Source organism: Rosa chinensis, chromosome 5 (genome assembly GCF_002994745.2).
Source record: "Rosa chinensis cultivar Old Blush chromosome 5, RchiOBHm-V2, whole genome shotgun sequence".
NCBI classification, from domain to species: domain Eukaryota; kingdom Viridiplantae; phylum Streptophyta; class Magnoliopsida; order Rosales; family Rosaceae; genus Rosa; species Rosa chinensis.
The window spans coordinates 7,681,075-7,698,145 of NC_037092.1; the positions used below are offsets into that span (position 1 = coordinate 7,681,075).

At 38.1% G+C, this 17,071-nt stretch overlaps 2 protein-coding genes and 1 pseudogene across 2 annotated transcripts; all 3 read right to left on the reverse strand.

The window, feature by feature from the left end:
• Nucleotides 1-331: 331 nt before the first annotated feature.
• On the reverse strand, nucleotides 332-4,686 carry LOC112165542 (ras-related protein RABA1c). The gene is made up of 2 exons (XM_024302091.2): nucleotides 4,328-4,686; nucleotides 332-1,072 (listed from the first exon to the last, which is right to left on the reverse strand). Exons 1-2 carry the CDS (start codon nucleotides 4,546-4,548, stop codon nucleotides 643-645), a joined length of 651 nt encoding a protein of 216 aa, XP_024157859.1. The 5' UTR covers nucleotides 4,549-4,686; the 3' UTR covers nucleotides 332-642.
• Nucleotides 4,687-6,765: 2,079 nt separating this feature from the next.
• On the reverse strand, nucleotides 6,766-7,549 carry LOC112203036 (mitochondrial fission 1 protein A). Its single transcript, XM_024344065.2, has one exon. The coding sequence runs from the start codon at nucleotides 7,347-7,349 to the stop codon at nucleotides 6,801-6,803; it is 549 nt and encodes a 182-aa protein (XP_024199833.1). The 5' UTR covers nucleotides 7,350-7,549; the 3' UTR covers nucleotides 6,766-6,800.
• A 4,960-nt stretch (nucleotides 7,550-12,509) lies between these two features.
• On the reverse strand, nucleotides 12,510-16,783 carry LOC112203037 (annotated as a pseudogene).
• Nucleotides 16,784-17,071: the final 288 nt, after the last annotated feature.

A 17,071-nucleotide genomic window follows, 5' to 3' on the forward strand; every position in this document is an offset into this window, starting at 1 on the left:
GATTAGATTGGATCTACTTCTTCCTTATCCATTCTGCCATAGAAAGATGCATAAATTAAGACAAATGACAGCTTCGCTTTAAGGATTCCCCAGTTTTTTAAAGCCTAAACCTGCAGGCTTTCATCTACATGTAACATGCTTAACATTAACACCTTCCGCTAGTAATGGAAAATTCTACCTGTTTTAGAATTATAATGTTTTCTGTGCTCATATTATGCTTGTGTTAAGAGTATTTATAATAGACTAATTTTCAAAACAACGTGCCTTACTGCGCAAGGCACCATCTTCACCAACCCTTTTGTTTTCTAGGAAATTTCTGTACAACAGCCTGTCTTAAGGGCCAGTTGAATAAAAGATTTCAATTAATGGACTGAAGAATAATCTCAAAGTACAGAATCTTGGTGCAAATTTGCCCCCATTCAACACCCATGTAGAGAGTAAAATCATGTGATAGTTCCTAGACAAGCTCTTCCAACAGCTAAACATAAGCAGTCTCGGGTAATGATAATGACACTGGAAGTAAGAAATTGAACCCCACTTAGCACTTACTGTCTTTGGATGAAAAATTTTACACAATACCCCGGTATACAGAGAAACAGATGTGGCAACATAAACCAGACAAATCTGATGCAGATTCAAAATCTAGCTTGAACAGCACCCGCCTTTCTTCACAGCTGAAACATCTTTACTGACATCAATTTTCTCTCCTTGGGAAGGAACAGCAGCTGCATCATTGTTAGCCTCCATGGTCTTCTTGCTTACTATGTGAAAGATCTGGGTAAGGACTTCAGCAAATGCATTGTCCACATTAGTTGCTTCGAGTGCAGAAGTTTCCATGAAGTAGAGGGACTCTCTCTCGGCAAAGGATTTTCCATCCTCAGTTGAGACTGCCACAAGGTGGCGTAGATCTGATTTGTTACCAACCAGCATGACAACAATGTTGGGATCAGTATGGTCTCTTAACTCCCTCAGCCATCTTTCCACACTTTCAAATGTTGAATTCCGAGTGACATCATACACAAGCAGTGCACCCACAGCCCCTCGATAATAAGCGCTAGTTATTGCTCTGTACCTACAAATAAAAAAGGGAAAATACGATAATTGTCAAATGAACCTCCCAAGTAGAATTCTTCAGTTTCATATCAAGTTGGAAACAACAAAACTATAAATAAAAAGTAAGAGTTAAAAAATCAATGATATCAGACACTAAACTATTTGTAAGCACTACCATCAGCAAAAACTAATTTCAAATTTTCAACCAAAAAGGCCGGTAGCTGTTGGATTCTATAAAGCTTACCAATACACTATCTTACTAAATTCATATACAGGAAAATAGATGGTTCCTGCATCAAGTGTCAACATTATCACATAAAAGAAGGCACGTTAAATTAATCATTTGAATCAGTATATAATTCAACGAAACATGTACCATCTGAATAAAACCAATACTTGTGTCATCTTTTGTCCACAATTGGGACCTGTGGTATACTAAAGCTTTCATTTTGTCTCTGCCTAATTGAACTGATTCTAACATTCTAACTAACATACAATGATTCCAGCCAGCTGTCAGCACCAGACAACCATCCAACCATAATCTCGACAACCAGACACACTACCATTAGTGCCAGGATTTAAATCATCAGTGGCAATATGGTTATGTAGACCATATATAGATGGCAAACGATAAGACAAAAGATACTAATGATGGCTGGGTTTGAGTTGGCTGGCTCGGCATCTCAGTTTCAGATGGTGACTTGAAGCAAGATAGTGGCTTTTATTATATATTTGAGAAAAAAAAAAAAAAAAAAAAAAACCCTTACTTTGGGTTGCATGTATGTTGAACAAAATATTGAGAGGATTAGTTACCATCCCCTCAGGTAGGTAAATATGTATGGTTCCACTGTAGTGGGATAAGGAGGGTAGAAAGGATAACGTAGTAAGCCAACATTCCAATCCTGTTCACAGATCTTAACATGGGATTCAAACATGTCCTGCGGTGGTGTTTCAAGCAACACCTTAATGTAGCTAAGTAGTCGCAGATATATCCTACTTCCTACAGAAGAGGAGTTATTCAAGTACGTAGTATATACATAACGAAGATGTGTCCGACACCTGAAACTTATGTTTTCTTTCAGACAGGATCATTGTAAGGACTAACTTCACCACAACTTATAGTTATAGTACATATTTGTTAGAATAAAGCATATTCTTTAGAAAATTAGTTACTGACTACCCTCAATTCTCTCTAGTACATGAAGCACAAGGTTCTGCGATTAACTAGTAATGTTCAGCAAACCACTCCTATGACTTGCAGCAAAGTCGTTACATTACAACCTTAATTATATGCTCCCTTTCACTGCTATTAAACAAAGTGAGCTACCTAGATTTAATCCATGTTTTAAGGACAGAAATTTATCAATAAGACAGAGGATGTACAGAAAAGTGGATAAGAAGCCCAGTAAACCAAAAAAGAACAATTGGAAAAGCACTAGTTGAGATATAAATCTAAGAAGCGGCCACTTAAAGCTCAAGTTTCCAAGGGTCACTGAACTGTCATTCAACTCATACGACTTTGCCAAAACACTAAAGTAAACTAGATAATCCTTAGCATCTGGTTTTCTGGGTACTCAACTCACCATTCATTGTTCAACAAGTATCAATTTGAACGAATGCTGCTGTAGTTGTTAAAGTTCTTTGGTATCAAACAGTCACAAAATTCCCAAAACAACAAGCGCAATAAGTTCCACACTTTCTTACCATATCGCTATGATGAAGTGCAAACATGAACCATTCACTTTGATCCCCACTCAAACCTACAACTGACATAGAGTTTTCTTTTTTCAAAAGATGAAGAGGAAATTTGTTAATACAAAATGAATATAACTTGTATGGCTTTTCGTACTGACCATAACACTTCTGACATCGTAAAATGACTGCCAGTGTGTACTCTTTTAAGAAGAAAAGCTTGATGGTGGCTCAGAGTTTCTTTACAAAAATGTCCATATCCATTACTAATCTTTCTATTTCTACACATATTGATGAACCAATAGGTTTTTATTATACCAAATCAAAACCAATCTAACATGTTACACTTGTGAAACATCCATTTTCACTACAGCATCAAAGCTACCTAAATGCCAGCCCCATGTCACCCCACTGCCAACTTGAAGAATCAATGGAACATATCCTTCTCCATTAGTTGAAGAAATGTGTTTAAAGGCACCCTACCAACCTCTGACCATCAAATTTCATCACTAAATGATCACATGCTCACCTACATATAACCAACATATAGCACACTTATGTTGCCTGTTCACTTGTAATTCATACACAAAAGCTTCATATGAAACTTAACTCGCATGTGCTGCAATATATATCACAAGCAGATTTATACCAAACGTAAAAATAATAATGATATAAATTACAAAAAACATATTATGATTACTTTTTTGAAAACATATCATAGTTCAAAATCAGAAATTTGAGCATATTACCAGTCACCCCTATAATTTCCATAAAAGACAAGGCAGTTCCAATGAGATCATCATGTTGTATTAAGAATTTGTGAAAAACACAATGCTAAATATCCATTCATCTTTCTCTAACAACACAAAGTAACTTTTCTAATTATAAGTTGCAAGATTATTTGGAGGATTGACATCCATACGTACGCCCTACAGACTACTTTGAAAATACCAAACAGCCTGTAATCCAAGTTTCACAAGTAATAGTATATAACAAAGAAGAAAACCTACAAATCAGCAACATTCCTCTGAAAATTTAGTAACCTCCGCTAAATAAAACAGTCAATTTTTTCTTTTGGCCAGTAATATGGTCGAACAGTAATCAAACAATTTGTATCCCCCCGGTAAGGACAATCAATTCTATTACATGTATGATCCACAAAAGCTTGTAACTTTATATCCAATTGCTCAATGGAACTGTGCTTTTCGGTATGGAAGCCGAGATTAATTCACCTAAAGTCACAGCTCTTAAGAAATGTGGTGTTGATGTGAAGTTCTAAACTACAAAAAAAACACATATAAAAAGCATATATTAAGTAAAGATACTCTTTGCACAAGAATCTAAATTTGTATTATTAAAACAGAATCCTAATATTCTTGAGCCAACAATCTCTCACATTCAAAACCCAATAAATCGTTCCCATCTCTCTTTCTTAATTCTAACGTCCCCAGATCTACCGTGATCTAACCACCAACACATACTAAACTAACAAACCTCAAACACAAACATATAGTTCCACGAGTGTAGACCTGAAATGAAACTAAAGAAAATGAGAACGACCCAGATCATAAAAAAGACCAACCTTTCTTGGCCGGCAGTGTCCCAAATCTGGGCCTTGATGACTTTTCCGTCCACATCCAAGCTCCGGGTGGCGAACTCGACCCCAATTGTGGACTTGGACTCGAGGCTGAACTCGTTCCGGGTGAATCTGGAGAGCAAGTTGGACTTGCCCACACCCGAGTCGCCGATCAACACCACCTTGAAGAGGTAGTCATAGTCGTCCTCAGCTCTGTACCCGGCCATTGGTTTCTTCTTCTTCTTTTTGTTTCTCACTGTAACACAAGACAACAGGTACGTTCTTTCTTAGATCTCTCTGTTTTTGTTTTTCCCTCTAAGAAAATATAAGTGGGTTTTGCTGCTTTCGGTGTCTTTGGACCTTTCGGAGGCGTGTCTGAAGCGGACTGAGAAAGACCCGTGTCTGGTGGGCTGGACTCCACTGGAGAAACAGGAGGGAATGCGTGTGTGTCTTCGGCCTCTCGGGGAAAGCTGAATGACGTTTATGGCCTTGCTCGAGTTGCTTGGAATTTTGGATACAATGGGGTGTTTATGGGATTTTCATTTTTGATGTTGCGAGCACCGATGGTCGTTGTGTTTAATAACAAGAGGACGTAACACCAAAACCTCGTAAGAAGATGTTACGTTACAGTCAAATGTGATTCTAAGATTCGGTATCTTAATTTGCTAGAATGCCAGTTCATTTTTAACATATCGATGTTTGGGGCTTAGGGTTTCAGATTAGGTGACTAGAAAATTTACTTTTTTTTCTTGTTCTAATACACAAATTCAATTTGTTAAGGGATCCCGTAAATAGGAAGTGAGAGTATATTATTTTTAGAACAGTTATGAATTTTATTTTTTTATTCGACGGTTATGAAAATTAATGTGTAACTGCTTAAGATTTAAAATTTAATATTGCAACATATCTCCAATATTTGCTTGCATTCCCCTAATCTCTTGCCTAAAAAATTATACCTTATATTTTCCATGCGACCGTATTACCATAGTATGGCAATATTTTGGTGGAATAATAATAAGATTGCATGTGCTCATATTTAAGCTTCGGACGCAATGGTTATGAAACATCTACATATATACATAAAAGAATGTCATAAGAAATAAAAATATAAAAGGTTACTCAATAAAATAAAAAAACATTTAATTTGTAATTGCACTTTATAGGTAGCAAGCCACTTCGGTTATGTTGGTGAGTTGGTAACACACTCACCTAGTTAGTATTTAGACCGAGGTCCACAAGGCAGTGTTCTAAAACTCGGCCGCCCAGGCCGCTTAGGCGGCGCCTAGGCGCTGGGCGGCAGCTCTCCGACTTGAGTAGTGCTAAATCGGAGGAGTTGGGCGGGCTGGGGTTGGGCGTCCGCCGAGGCGGCCTAGGCGGGCCACTAGGCGCCTGGGCGGTTGGGCTGTTGGGCGCTAGGCGGCCTGTCGGTGAATCTGGAGCTGCGATAAACCAGATGAATCTAGCACTAAACAAGTTGGTCGATGGATGCAATCAACAAAATAGATCTCAGTGGTGATCCCCGCGGTCTCCCTGGCAAGGAAAATCAGACGAGACACTTGAAAAGGAACCAGTCATTCCAAGTCAGGTTCCTGCCTCCGAGTTTGGCGATGTAATCTGTCTGGTTCTTTTGCAGGTGTCCATGTAATCTATTGGGTTTGTATTGAATAGAGAACAGAAGAGATTCACGGTGAGAATAATGATCGAGAGTGTGAATTGAGAGCGAGTTGTGAAAGAAAAAACCAGGCGAGCATATGAGTTCTTGAGTAAGCAGTTCATAGCGATGACGGCGGAGATAACAAAGGAGAAAGGTCTGGAGCTTAAAGAGATAGAGTTTGGAATCATGTATGGCCTCTAATATTAACTATTAAGATTCTTGGTGGTCATAAGGTCACGTGTTCGAATGAGATTGGAATCTGGGAATAGAATTCTTATAGTATATTTGATTATCTTTCATTATTCTTATTTATTAGCAATGAGTCTTTATATATATACATACTATAATAATATGTCTTCATATATGTACATACTTTTATATATAAACACACTCTTATTTATATTTTGTATATTATAAAAATAAATTAAAATTAAAAAAATTAAAACCGCCTAGGCCCCGTCTAGGCGCCCGCCTAGGCGTCTGGGCGCTAGTCCCTTAGCCACCGCCCGACTAGCGCCTAGCGATTTTTAGAACTTTGCCACAAGGGTATCCCAGCAAATCCAGACTAATCATACGCCACTGGTGTATGAACCCAAAGGCTCCTCAAACTTGCTGGCCACAAATTGGTAGGAGTTGTGACATGAATACTAGACATGGAGATTCCATACTAAGCCGCTCTATCAATCTTATCACACTAGATGGTTAAAATAAAATTTCTTTTAATAAAAAAAATATAGAGTTTAGCAAAGCTGCAAAGCTTGTTGGTTTGATTATTTAGTAAAAGATTTGGAGGAGTCTTCATGATCATTGGATGGGGATCAATCACTACGATTGGGACAGTGGCGCTGCCTGGTAGCCAAGGCATGCAGCTACAATCCCACCTGCTGCTATAATAGCACCAGCAGTAATTCCTATTCCAATGAAGCCATCTTTCACAATTCGATCCTCAACTGTCTTCTTCAGACTCAGAGCCCGTCTCCATTTTGGTTCAATCCCTAAGCACCGATTCAGAAGACGCCGGCTAGTTGAATATTCACCACTTCTGTAGTATCCAACGGCCATAAGGTAAAGCATCTCTCGTTGATCCAAAGGGGAGTTAGTACTTTTGGCCATTGAATTATTAGTTGCTTGTAGTAGCATGTCAATTCCACGATGCACATCTTCACGTTGCATTGAGTGAACAAGTGCCCATGATAACCTCATTATGCTTTTGCTCTTGTGCTCCTCTGTCGACTCACCTTTGTTCATTGCCTCTCCAACTTCTATTTCACACCTATGGATGATGTCTCGATTGCACCACGGTATATGGTCTTCTCCGGAGCCAAACAAGGAACTGACGGAGTCAAAAATGTTGTTCATGATCATTTCTTTCATTTTTCGATTCTCAAAAGGAGGAATAATGACTTTTGGGGCGATGGTTTTTCAATAAGGAGGGTTAGCTAACTATTATTTTTTTGGCTGGAAACTGGAGATTAGCAGAGACAAAAAGCCTCCTTAATTAACCCCATTATTTATTGAAAAAAAAAAGAACTACAAAAGGAGCAGCTAAACCAACACCAACTACCGAAAACGAAAGTTTGGTAGTCCTAGTTGGTCTCTATTACAATTAGCATGACTAAAAGAACAATCTGAGTCCTACCAAATGAAACCAACAAAAGATGTACCATAATTTGCTAAAGTATCGGCAACTTGATTACCTTCCTAGAAAATTTGAGAAGATATCTGAATTGTGTGCAAACAATATTTCCGCTCTGTACGGAACTTCCAAGGAACCAAATGAGGAGATCGGATGATTAATAACTGCAGTACATTTGTTGTTAGATTGTAATAGTTAGTTTGTTAGAAGCATTCAATTTGTTAGAAAATTAAGCTGTTAGGTTTGTTAGAACTGTTTCTAATTAAGTGCTAATTAGGAATTAGAGTCTGTTAAATAGGTTTAGTGCATGTTTAGTTACTTTGTGGCCTACAGCAGTAAGCCAGGTGTAACTCGTATGTAGTTGCTTCCCTAACTTTAAGTAATTGTATGGAATACTCTCTCTTTGTAATGTAGTCCCATTTCTTCTTCGATTTTTCTGTTTTTTTCTTCGAACACTCTTTCTCAAGAGCCATGTTCGATCGGGAATCGGTATTGCAGCCTTAGCTACTTGAGTTTCAGAAAACTTCTGCCTCTTTTGTTTCGTACATATAATAGATTGATTTAAGCTTTGATGCAAGATTCATATAAGGTCATCTTTGTAGATCAGAAAAAAAATTTGGGAATTTCATCAAGATTATTGAAATTTGTTGATATTTGTGGCTTTGAAGTCTTGGATTTGTGATTAGCGTATACTACCTGCATATTTAGTACAGGATTCATAGTGATACAAGTAAAAGTTGAAGAAAGAAACTGAAATCGAAAACCCTAGCAGTGTTGAAGAAGCTTGAAAACCTAGAGTTCATCCTTATTTGTTTATTCATATACATACAAGTTCAATTAGTTCCTGCATTCAATTCATCCATAAGATTTTGAAAAGAAATCACAAATATGAAAGATGGAGATGGCACTACCTACTGCTAGTCTACTACTGCTGCACCTGCTACTCAGACTACTATGCATACCATTATGTACCTTCCTAACATTCTCTTTGATGAAAACATCTATCCTACTTGACCGTTTAGAATGGAGTCATTCCTCAGGGGTCAAAATATTTTTAGCTTTGTTGATAGTTCAACACCATGCCCTCCACAGGTTGTTCTTGCCTATGATGGAGTCACTAGTATTCACTCTGTGGAATATATCTAACTGGAAGAGACATGATCAGTGCATTATTAACATGACTGGCCAAATTTTGAGTCCTATTGCTATGAGTCTATGACTAGTGCTGTAGGAAGCATATGTGGGAAAACTTAAAGTTGAAGTTTGCTGCACCAAATAGACAAAACATCTTACAGCTGAAATCGATCTAATTCGAAATACTTGAAGAAAGGTATGATGACATTGAGATTGATAGACATGCACTTGAAACTGTAGGTGTACTTGTTGATGAACAAGACATGGTTGTGACAGTCCTCAGAGTTCTTCCTGCTGAATTTACAGCAATCAAGACTGTTATCAGCGCTCAATTTGTGAGTTACTCTTTGGGTTAACTCAAGAGTCAAGACACTACTAAAGGAAGCTGAGATAGACATTGAAAATGAAAATCAATGTTCTACACCTTTAACAACTATGATGGCTGAAAATAATGCTACTTTTTGGGTTAAATGGTGCCAGTACCTCTTTTGCTCCATTTCTGAATGCACAAGTTCCTTCTTGTATCTCTTCACAACCAGTGTTTAGCAATACTCAGCCCCCAAGTTCATGCAATGATTCAAGCTCCAGCAATGCAAACCACAATGAAAGCTCCTTATGTTCCACCAGGATTCTATCAACCTCAAGTTCATGTAATGATTCAAGCTCCAACAATGCAAGCTCCTTCTGTACGTACCTACTATGAAAATGTCCTCTCAGCATCCATATGGCTCAATGCCAGCCATATGGTTACTCACCATTCAACACTTATACCATGAATGATAACTCATCTGGTATCACTGGCTTTTATGCTGGTAGAGGCACTACAAGGTTCAACAATTCTACAAGACCAAGATTCAATAATCCTGGAGCTAGAAGCTATGTCAACAATCAAAATATGCAATCAGGCAACTTCAACACTGGCAAGTATATCCTAATGGTGGTGGTATGAATAATGCAAACTTCAATGTAAATGAATACTTTAATGATGGAATAGCAAGAAACAACTTCAATGACAATGCACTTATCTGTCAACTGTGCAACAAGATAGGATATGGAGCAAAAACTTGTAGGACAGTTTCTAAATTTCAAGGGAATAACTTTTAAGTCTTTCAATGCAAGTGGATGCCAATACTGTGGCAAGAAGAATCACACTGCAGACAAATGTCAAATGGTACTACATCAGTACATCATTGGATTTCCAGGACAAGATCACAAGAACAGCAAAACAATTAATGAACCTAAAGCCATTGTTATGCTTGCTGCAACAAACAATGCTCTTTAATTTTGGCATGTAGACCATAGTGCAACTAATCACATGATAAGTGATGCTCACCGACTCAGCAACATTGCTCAATATGCTTCAATGACACTGTTCAAATTGGTAATGGTTACAGCTATAGATCAGTCACATTCGTAATTCAGTGATGGCACTACTAAAGTTGAATAATGTGTTGCTTGTCTCTGAACTTGCTACTCATTTGCTCTCTATCTATCAATTAAAAAAACAAAAAAAAACTATTTTTTATGGTGTGATGAGTTTATGTGTGTGTAACAGGATAAGGTGTTTGGAAACATTTTGTACAAAGGACTGACTAAGCAAAAGTTGTATCCCATTCCATTTGATCCGCCCAAATTCAACAATCTTTAACAAGTGAGACTAGTCAGACTACACCAGCAACTTATCAACCTATTCAACAAACTGATTATGTTAGGAAACAAGTGAAGCACTCTCTATGACGTGCATCAAAGGTTTACGCACCCTTCAATGAAATAGTTAAATAGATGTTGAATAAATGTAATGTACATAGCATAGCTGATACTGAGTCCATAGTTTGTGAACCATGTCTATTAGGCAAGTTTAAGAAACTACTATCCTTTCCTTGTTGACAAATTAGAAGTCAGAAACCATTTAATTTGGTCCATTCAGATGTTTACGGACCCTCCCCACATCTCTATCCATTGGTGGATTCAAGTTCTTTGTGTTGTTCATCGATGACTGTACTACATATGCCTGGATGTTTCCTATAAGAAACAAAAATGAAGTTTTCAAATACTTTCAATCTCTTTGTGCATTTGTCTCTACTCAATTCTCTACAAAAATAAAATCTATTAGAAGTGATGATGGTGAAGAATACACGAGTACTAAGTTCAAGCAATTTTTGGATAGCAATGGAATCATACATCAAGTGTCAATCCCTTATACTCTAGAGCATAATGAAGTTTCTGAGAGAAAGAAACAGGCACGTACATAAGGGAATCTTTTGCTACTCTTTTACAAACAGCTTCAGGTTTACCTCAAATTTGGTATCATGCATGTACTATAGCTACCTATCTTATAAATAGAATGCCTACTCCAACCTTGAGCATGCTATTCCCCTTTGAAAAGCTATATCAAACCCAGCATGCATTGGATCTACTTAGGGTTTTTGGTTGTGCCTACTATCCTCTTCTGTCATCACATAAGCATAACAGATCGACTTCAACTAAAAGATAGAGTGATCTTAGACCTCTTCTGTCATCACATAAGCATAACAGATCGACTTCAACTAAAAGACAGAGTGATCTTAGATCTCTCTCTATATGGGTATGTTTGGTTTCCCTCTAAGGAAGTGTTTTGGACCTCTCAGCTTTCAGAGGCATGTCTGAAGTAGACTGACAAAGACTGGTGTCTGGCCTTGGCTGGTGGGCTGGACTTCGCTAGAGAAAGAGGAGGGAGTACTCTGTGTGTGTGTCTTTGGACTCTCTGGTGTTTATGTCCTTGCTCGAGTTGTTTGGAATTTTGGATAGATGTTTTTGAGATTTATATTTTAGATGAGCACCAATAGTCGTTGTCATAAATAATGGGAAACGTAACACCAAAACCTCATAAGAAGATATACGTTACAGCCAAATGTGGTTATAAGATTTGGTATCTTAATTTGCTAGAATGATAGTTCATTTTTAGCATATCGACCCCGTTTCAAATTAAGTAATTAGAAAAGTTACTTTTTTGTTGATCTAACTTGCGAATTTAATCCTTTCAAAAAATAAAAAAAAACTTACGAATTTAATTTGTTAAGAGATTTTGTAAATAGGACGGAGAGATATTGTTGTGAGCGTGTATCACCATTTTTTGGCATTTTATAATGGTTATGAAAATTAATGTGTTATTCTTTAGGCCGTATGACCCATACTTTATCCTATTTGAGAAGGAGTAGGGCCGGCCAGCCCTAATAGAATGGCCGAGCAGGCTTAGGGCGGGCTTTGGGCCCAAAGACCATAAGATGAGGCCTAGTTTGGGGTTTATAATTTATGTAACGTATGCCCAAAATTTGATAGTTAAGTTTTGACTCTTGAATTCAGAAACCATACCTTATACTTCGATGCGGCTATATTACCATAAAATGGCAATATTTTGGTGCAATAATTGGTTAAGAAGAAGGTTGCATTGTGCTCATAAGCTTCAGAGGCAATGGTTATGAAACATCTACATTTTATGTTTTCATACGAAATAAAATTATAACGCTTACTCCATAAAATAGAAAACGGTTAATTTGTAATTGCATTCTATTAAAAAAAAAATTCTTTGATAAAAAATAAAAATAAAAAATATAAAGTTTAGCTTTCATTGCTGGTCCGATTATTTAATAAAAGCTTTGGAAGAGTCTTCATGAACAATGGATGGGGATCAATCACTCCGATTTGGACGACGAAGCTACCTGGTAGCCAAGGCAGCTACAATCCCACCGGCCTGCTACTATAACGTACAGCGCCAGCAGTAACGCCTATTCGGCTATTCCAATGAAGCCATCTTTCACAATTCGATCCTCAACTGTCTTCTTAAGACTCAGAGCCTGGCTCCATTCTGGTTCAATCCCTAAGCAGTGTTACTTGGATCGTGGATCGTTGCGGTACGCTAGGATATATTAGCTAAAATTTTAATTAAAAATAAATTACATATGATAAATATAATTATGAAAAAAAAAGGATAATCATATTGTAAATAAAAATCTCAACAAGAATTATAATATAAAAATAAATTGTCATTACTGCTTAAAAATTAATTAAGTTTTTCAATCTAAGAAAGAAAAAATAAATTTTTTTTTTTTCGATGGCTGAAACCCAGTGGAAGGCTTGGCCATCACACCTGTTTAAGTCCTTAGTTCGAAGGGCCGCTTGAGTCTCTTGCTCTTATAAATCTGGATATATGAGTTTGATGTGTTCCTGGTCGAATTGGTTGTGCATTGGGACTAGGTGGAATAGGTCTACTCGAAGTATTCCTGGTACGCGATGAATCTTCCTCATCTACATAATTTCCATCTAACATTCTCCATCGCAAGTCCTCCAATTTTAAAGGTGACTCATCTATATCTGTTGATTCTGGATTAATGTCCCATTTCTTATAAATTCTATTATTGTAGTCTTCAAAGAAACGTGAAAGGAGACGAATATTGGAATGAATATAAACCAATTTATCAGCTCTTTCGCCATTCAACTTATTTCTCTTAACACTGTGAATGTATGAATACGTACTCCAATTCCTTTTGATAGATGAACTTGATAATTGATATTGGTTGAGCTAGTACCTGTTTATATGTAATATCATGTGAACCAAGCATACATACATCAAGTTTTTTTGAGAATAAGATCCTTTATTAAAATGAAACGAAGTTACATAACACGGGAATGACCGGTGGTGGACAAGAATTCCCCACTCTCCTCCCTAAAACCTAAACCAGTTACGGGTCCGTCACCATAAATGACTTCCATGAGCTGAAAGAGCCCAACCCCTAACCACCAATACCGCCCAACGACTCGGGCTACCGAGAATCCCGAGAATATCGATTCCACCTCATAGACAACCGCTAAAACAACCAACGCCCTTTTCCACACCGTGTCCCAAAAATGCCAGACCACGTGCAAGGATCGCTCGTCAGCACATTGACCATAAGACAAAACCAACAATAAGCCAATTCGTCCCCAGGAAAAACACCACATCCATGGCACCTCAATTTGACCCAACCCTAGCTCAACAGAGTAGGGACATGCTAAAAACCAGAAAAACCTAACCAAACCCCTAATTGAAATCTTGACCAAGAAAACTACTTTAAACAAAATCAAAAACCAGCCGCCGCGACCATCTTCCTCCTCTTCAGATGACCCGCCTGCAGACCACCCCCATAAATCCTTCCCGTCGAACTCGCACCGCCGGAAAAACTCCAACCACGCAGCAAGCCACACCAACCTCAACTTTTGTCGGCCAGATCCAGGCGTAAAGCCAGATCTCGATGAGCCCACACCGAGAATCAGAGAGAAACTCGCCGTGCCTTGTCGCCCGGCTTCGTCCTTCCGCCTGAAAGTTCGACACCCTTGTACTCTCCTCCGATCGACCAACCCCGGAGATATAGTCAGCGCTGTACGATCCATGGAAAACCGCCGCCACGATCCAGCCTCTGACCACTTGCTCCAAGCCTGCGTCGATCGCCAACCATCCATCCTGCCCGCCTGCACCGCCGCCTGAGAGGGACGAAAAATCATACACGACCAAGAAGGTCGAACCGGATACCAAAAATTGGAACCCCAAGCCCCCACAATCCCGTCCGGCAACATCCTCCACTCATCGATGAGGCCTGGACCTATGGTCGATGCTGGGACGCCGCCGGACAGGCAACAGTCGCTTCTGTGCGTTTCCAAAACCCTAATTTTCGTCCCTCTATTCTCGGAGCTCTTTTTCGCTGCCTATACATACATCAAGTTAGAATACTTAACAAAAGAAAAAAAAAACCGCACGTTTTTATATATGTTAATAAGAACCTACAGTAATAATTAAGAATATACACGGCAAAGTTAAAAAAAAAAAAATACTACCAAAAATAATTAAGTATGCAGCACACGGCAAAGCCCAAAAAAAATATAGCAATAATAGTTAAGCATGCAGCATACTGCAAAGCCCCCCAAAAAATAAAAATTATATCAATAATAGTTAATTATGCGGCATGTTTTAATGACAATTATATATGAACAGTGTCCAAAGATTAATAATAACAAAGAATTACCTTTTGCGCCACTTCTGCTAATTGTGGAACTTGTGAACCATATGTTGACCACCAACTAATAGCATCCATAGTTACAGCATCTGTTTGGGCAGCTTGTGTAGCAAAAATACCCTTTCGTTGATGAAAAAAGGCAGATTGATTACGTAATAACTCTGCTTCTTGTGGGTCTTCTACTATCTTATCAAATGCTTCCGTGAGAGCTGTAATCACTTCTATACCTTGATTAGGGCTTTTTCGAGTTAATCCTCCCCATGCTGGTTTGTTGAGATACTTGATCTCTATCATAAAATCTTGGCGTTAGAGCAAATCCAACACAATGGATAGGGTAATTCATTTTTTTCCACCTTTGGAGCACAATATCTTCGACTTGTGGAAAACATTCAGAGTACAACTCGGTCCTCATAACTTTTATTTCTCCAAGCATGTTGTCCATCCTTTCATAAACTTCACCCATTTTTTGACCATCACCATCACAATATTTAATTAGAAAATATATTGGCTCTGTGATATTCACTATAGCCATCACATTCTCCCAAACATTGTCTGACAACAACATAGCTAATGTTATGTCCTCCCCAAGTTTTCTTTTCCCGGCATCTAAAGTCTTCAACCAATCTTTCCATTTTTGAAGAACAACCGTACTTGCTAGTGCTTCTTTGCAATCAATAAGTCGCTTCAACAAGATATAATGTGATGCAAATCTAGTTTTCGCTACTTTTTTCAATAACTCCAATTTTGATTGACTTCTGAACATGGCCAAAGCATGCATGTGAGTGGTTCAAAAAGAACTTAACAATACTTTTTCCAATATTGTAAATTTCCTCAAACCATTCAAGCTCTTTTGCCAAATCTTTAAAAATAAGATTCAAGGTATGAACAACACAAGGAGACCAAAAGATATGTTTATATATCTTTTCAATCTCTCTCCCAGCAGCTTCACAGTTTGATGCATTGTCAGTGACTATTTGGAGAACATTTGATGATCCCACCTCTTCAATTGCAGTAAGCATAAACTCAGCAATCACTTCACCAGTTTTTTGTATCCCAGAAAAATCTTGAGCATAAAGAAACATCGCTCTTCTACTATTTGCAGCAATAATGTTGATAAGTGGTTCACGCTTCACGTTAGACTATCCATTTGATACAATTGAAACACCGTGAGTAAACCATGTATCTTTAACAGGGGCTAATTCTTTTTCCAGACTTCGTCTACACTCATCAAGCAAAGTAGTTCTTGCTTTTTCATAAGATGGAGCCTTATAACCCTTAGGTCCATTATTTATAGCTGAAATCATCTCATGAAACTGGGGATTTCTCAATACATCAAACGGAATTCCATTAGCGCATAATCCTCTCATCACCTTCATATCAACAGAATTTTTATCTATAATCTTGAACATACGATCATGAGTGGTCGCAGTGGATTTTTTTGGTTGCTGCCTCAAGAGTGTTGAGTCGATGACAAAAAATCCACCGTGACTGCTCTTGATGATATGTTCAAGATTATAGATAAAAATTATGTTGATATGAAGGTGATGAGAGGATTATGCGCTAATGGAATTCCGTTTAATGTATTGAGAAATCCTCAGTTTCATGAGATGATTTCAGCTATAAATAATGGATCCCTAAGCACCGGTCCAGAAGACGCCGGCTGGTTAAATATGCACCACTTCTGTAGTATCCGACGGTCAGAAGGTAAAGAATCTCTCGTTGATCCAAAGGGGAGTAAGTATTTTTGGCCATTGAATTATTAGCTGCTTGTAGCAGCACGTCAATTCCACGCTAGCTGTACATCTTCACGTTGCCTTAAGTGAACAACTGCCCAAGATAACCTCATTATTCTTTTGCTTTTGTGCTCCTCTGTGGATTCACATTTGTTCATTGCCTCTGCAAATTCTCTCTCATATATGGATGATGTCTCGATCGCACCATGGGATGTGATCTTCTCCGGAGCTGAACAAGTAACCGACTGGCTCGAAAACGTTGTTCATCATCTCTTCCATTTATCGATTCTCAAAGGGACGAACGACTTTTGGGACGACGGTTTTAGTAACTGTAGTACATCTTTGATGTCCTATATTTATATATTTTGTAATACCTATACCAAAATATAGGAGGAACTGATTTCCTAATCCTTGCAGGAAAAGAAAATGCTTTGGGCGCGCTATAGCCTGTATAAACGTAATGACAATTCGTTCTTGTTTAATTAATCCTAACTTTTTGCCCTCAGTTTCAAATCCTTGAGGGAGAAGGTTTTCTTCTCCTACTCGATTTAGGGCTAGCTAAAGCTA

What these genes read in the sequence shown, in the direction of transcription:
- LOC112165542 (XM_024302091.2), bottom strand. Translation starts at nt 4,548, where the DNA reads ATGGCCGGGTACAGAGCTGAGGACGACTATGACTACCTCTTCAAGGTG. An exon ending in GACACTGCCGGCCAAGAAAG is followed by an intron (nt 1,073 to 4,327) that starts GTTGGTCTTTTT and finishes TTTTATTTGTAG; the next exon opens with GTACAGAGCAATAACTAGCG.
- LOC112203036 (XM_024344065.2), bottom strand. Translation starts at nt 7,349, where the DNA reads ATGAAAGAAATGATCATGAACAACATTTTTGACTCCGTCAGTTCCTTG.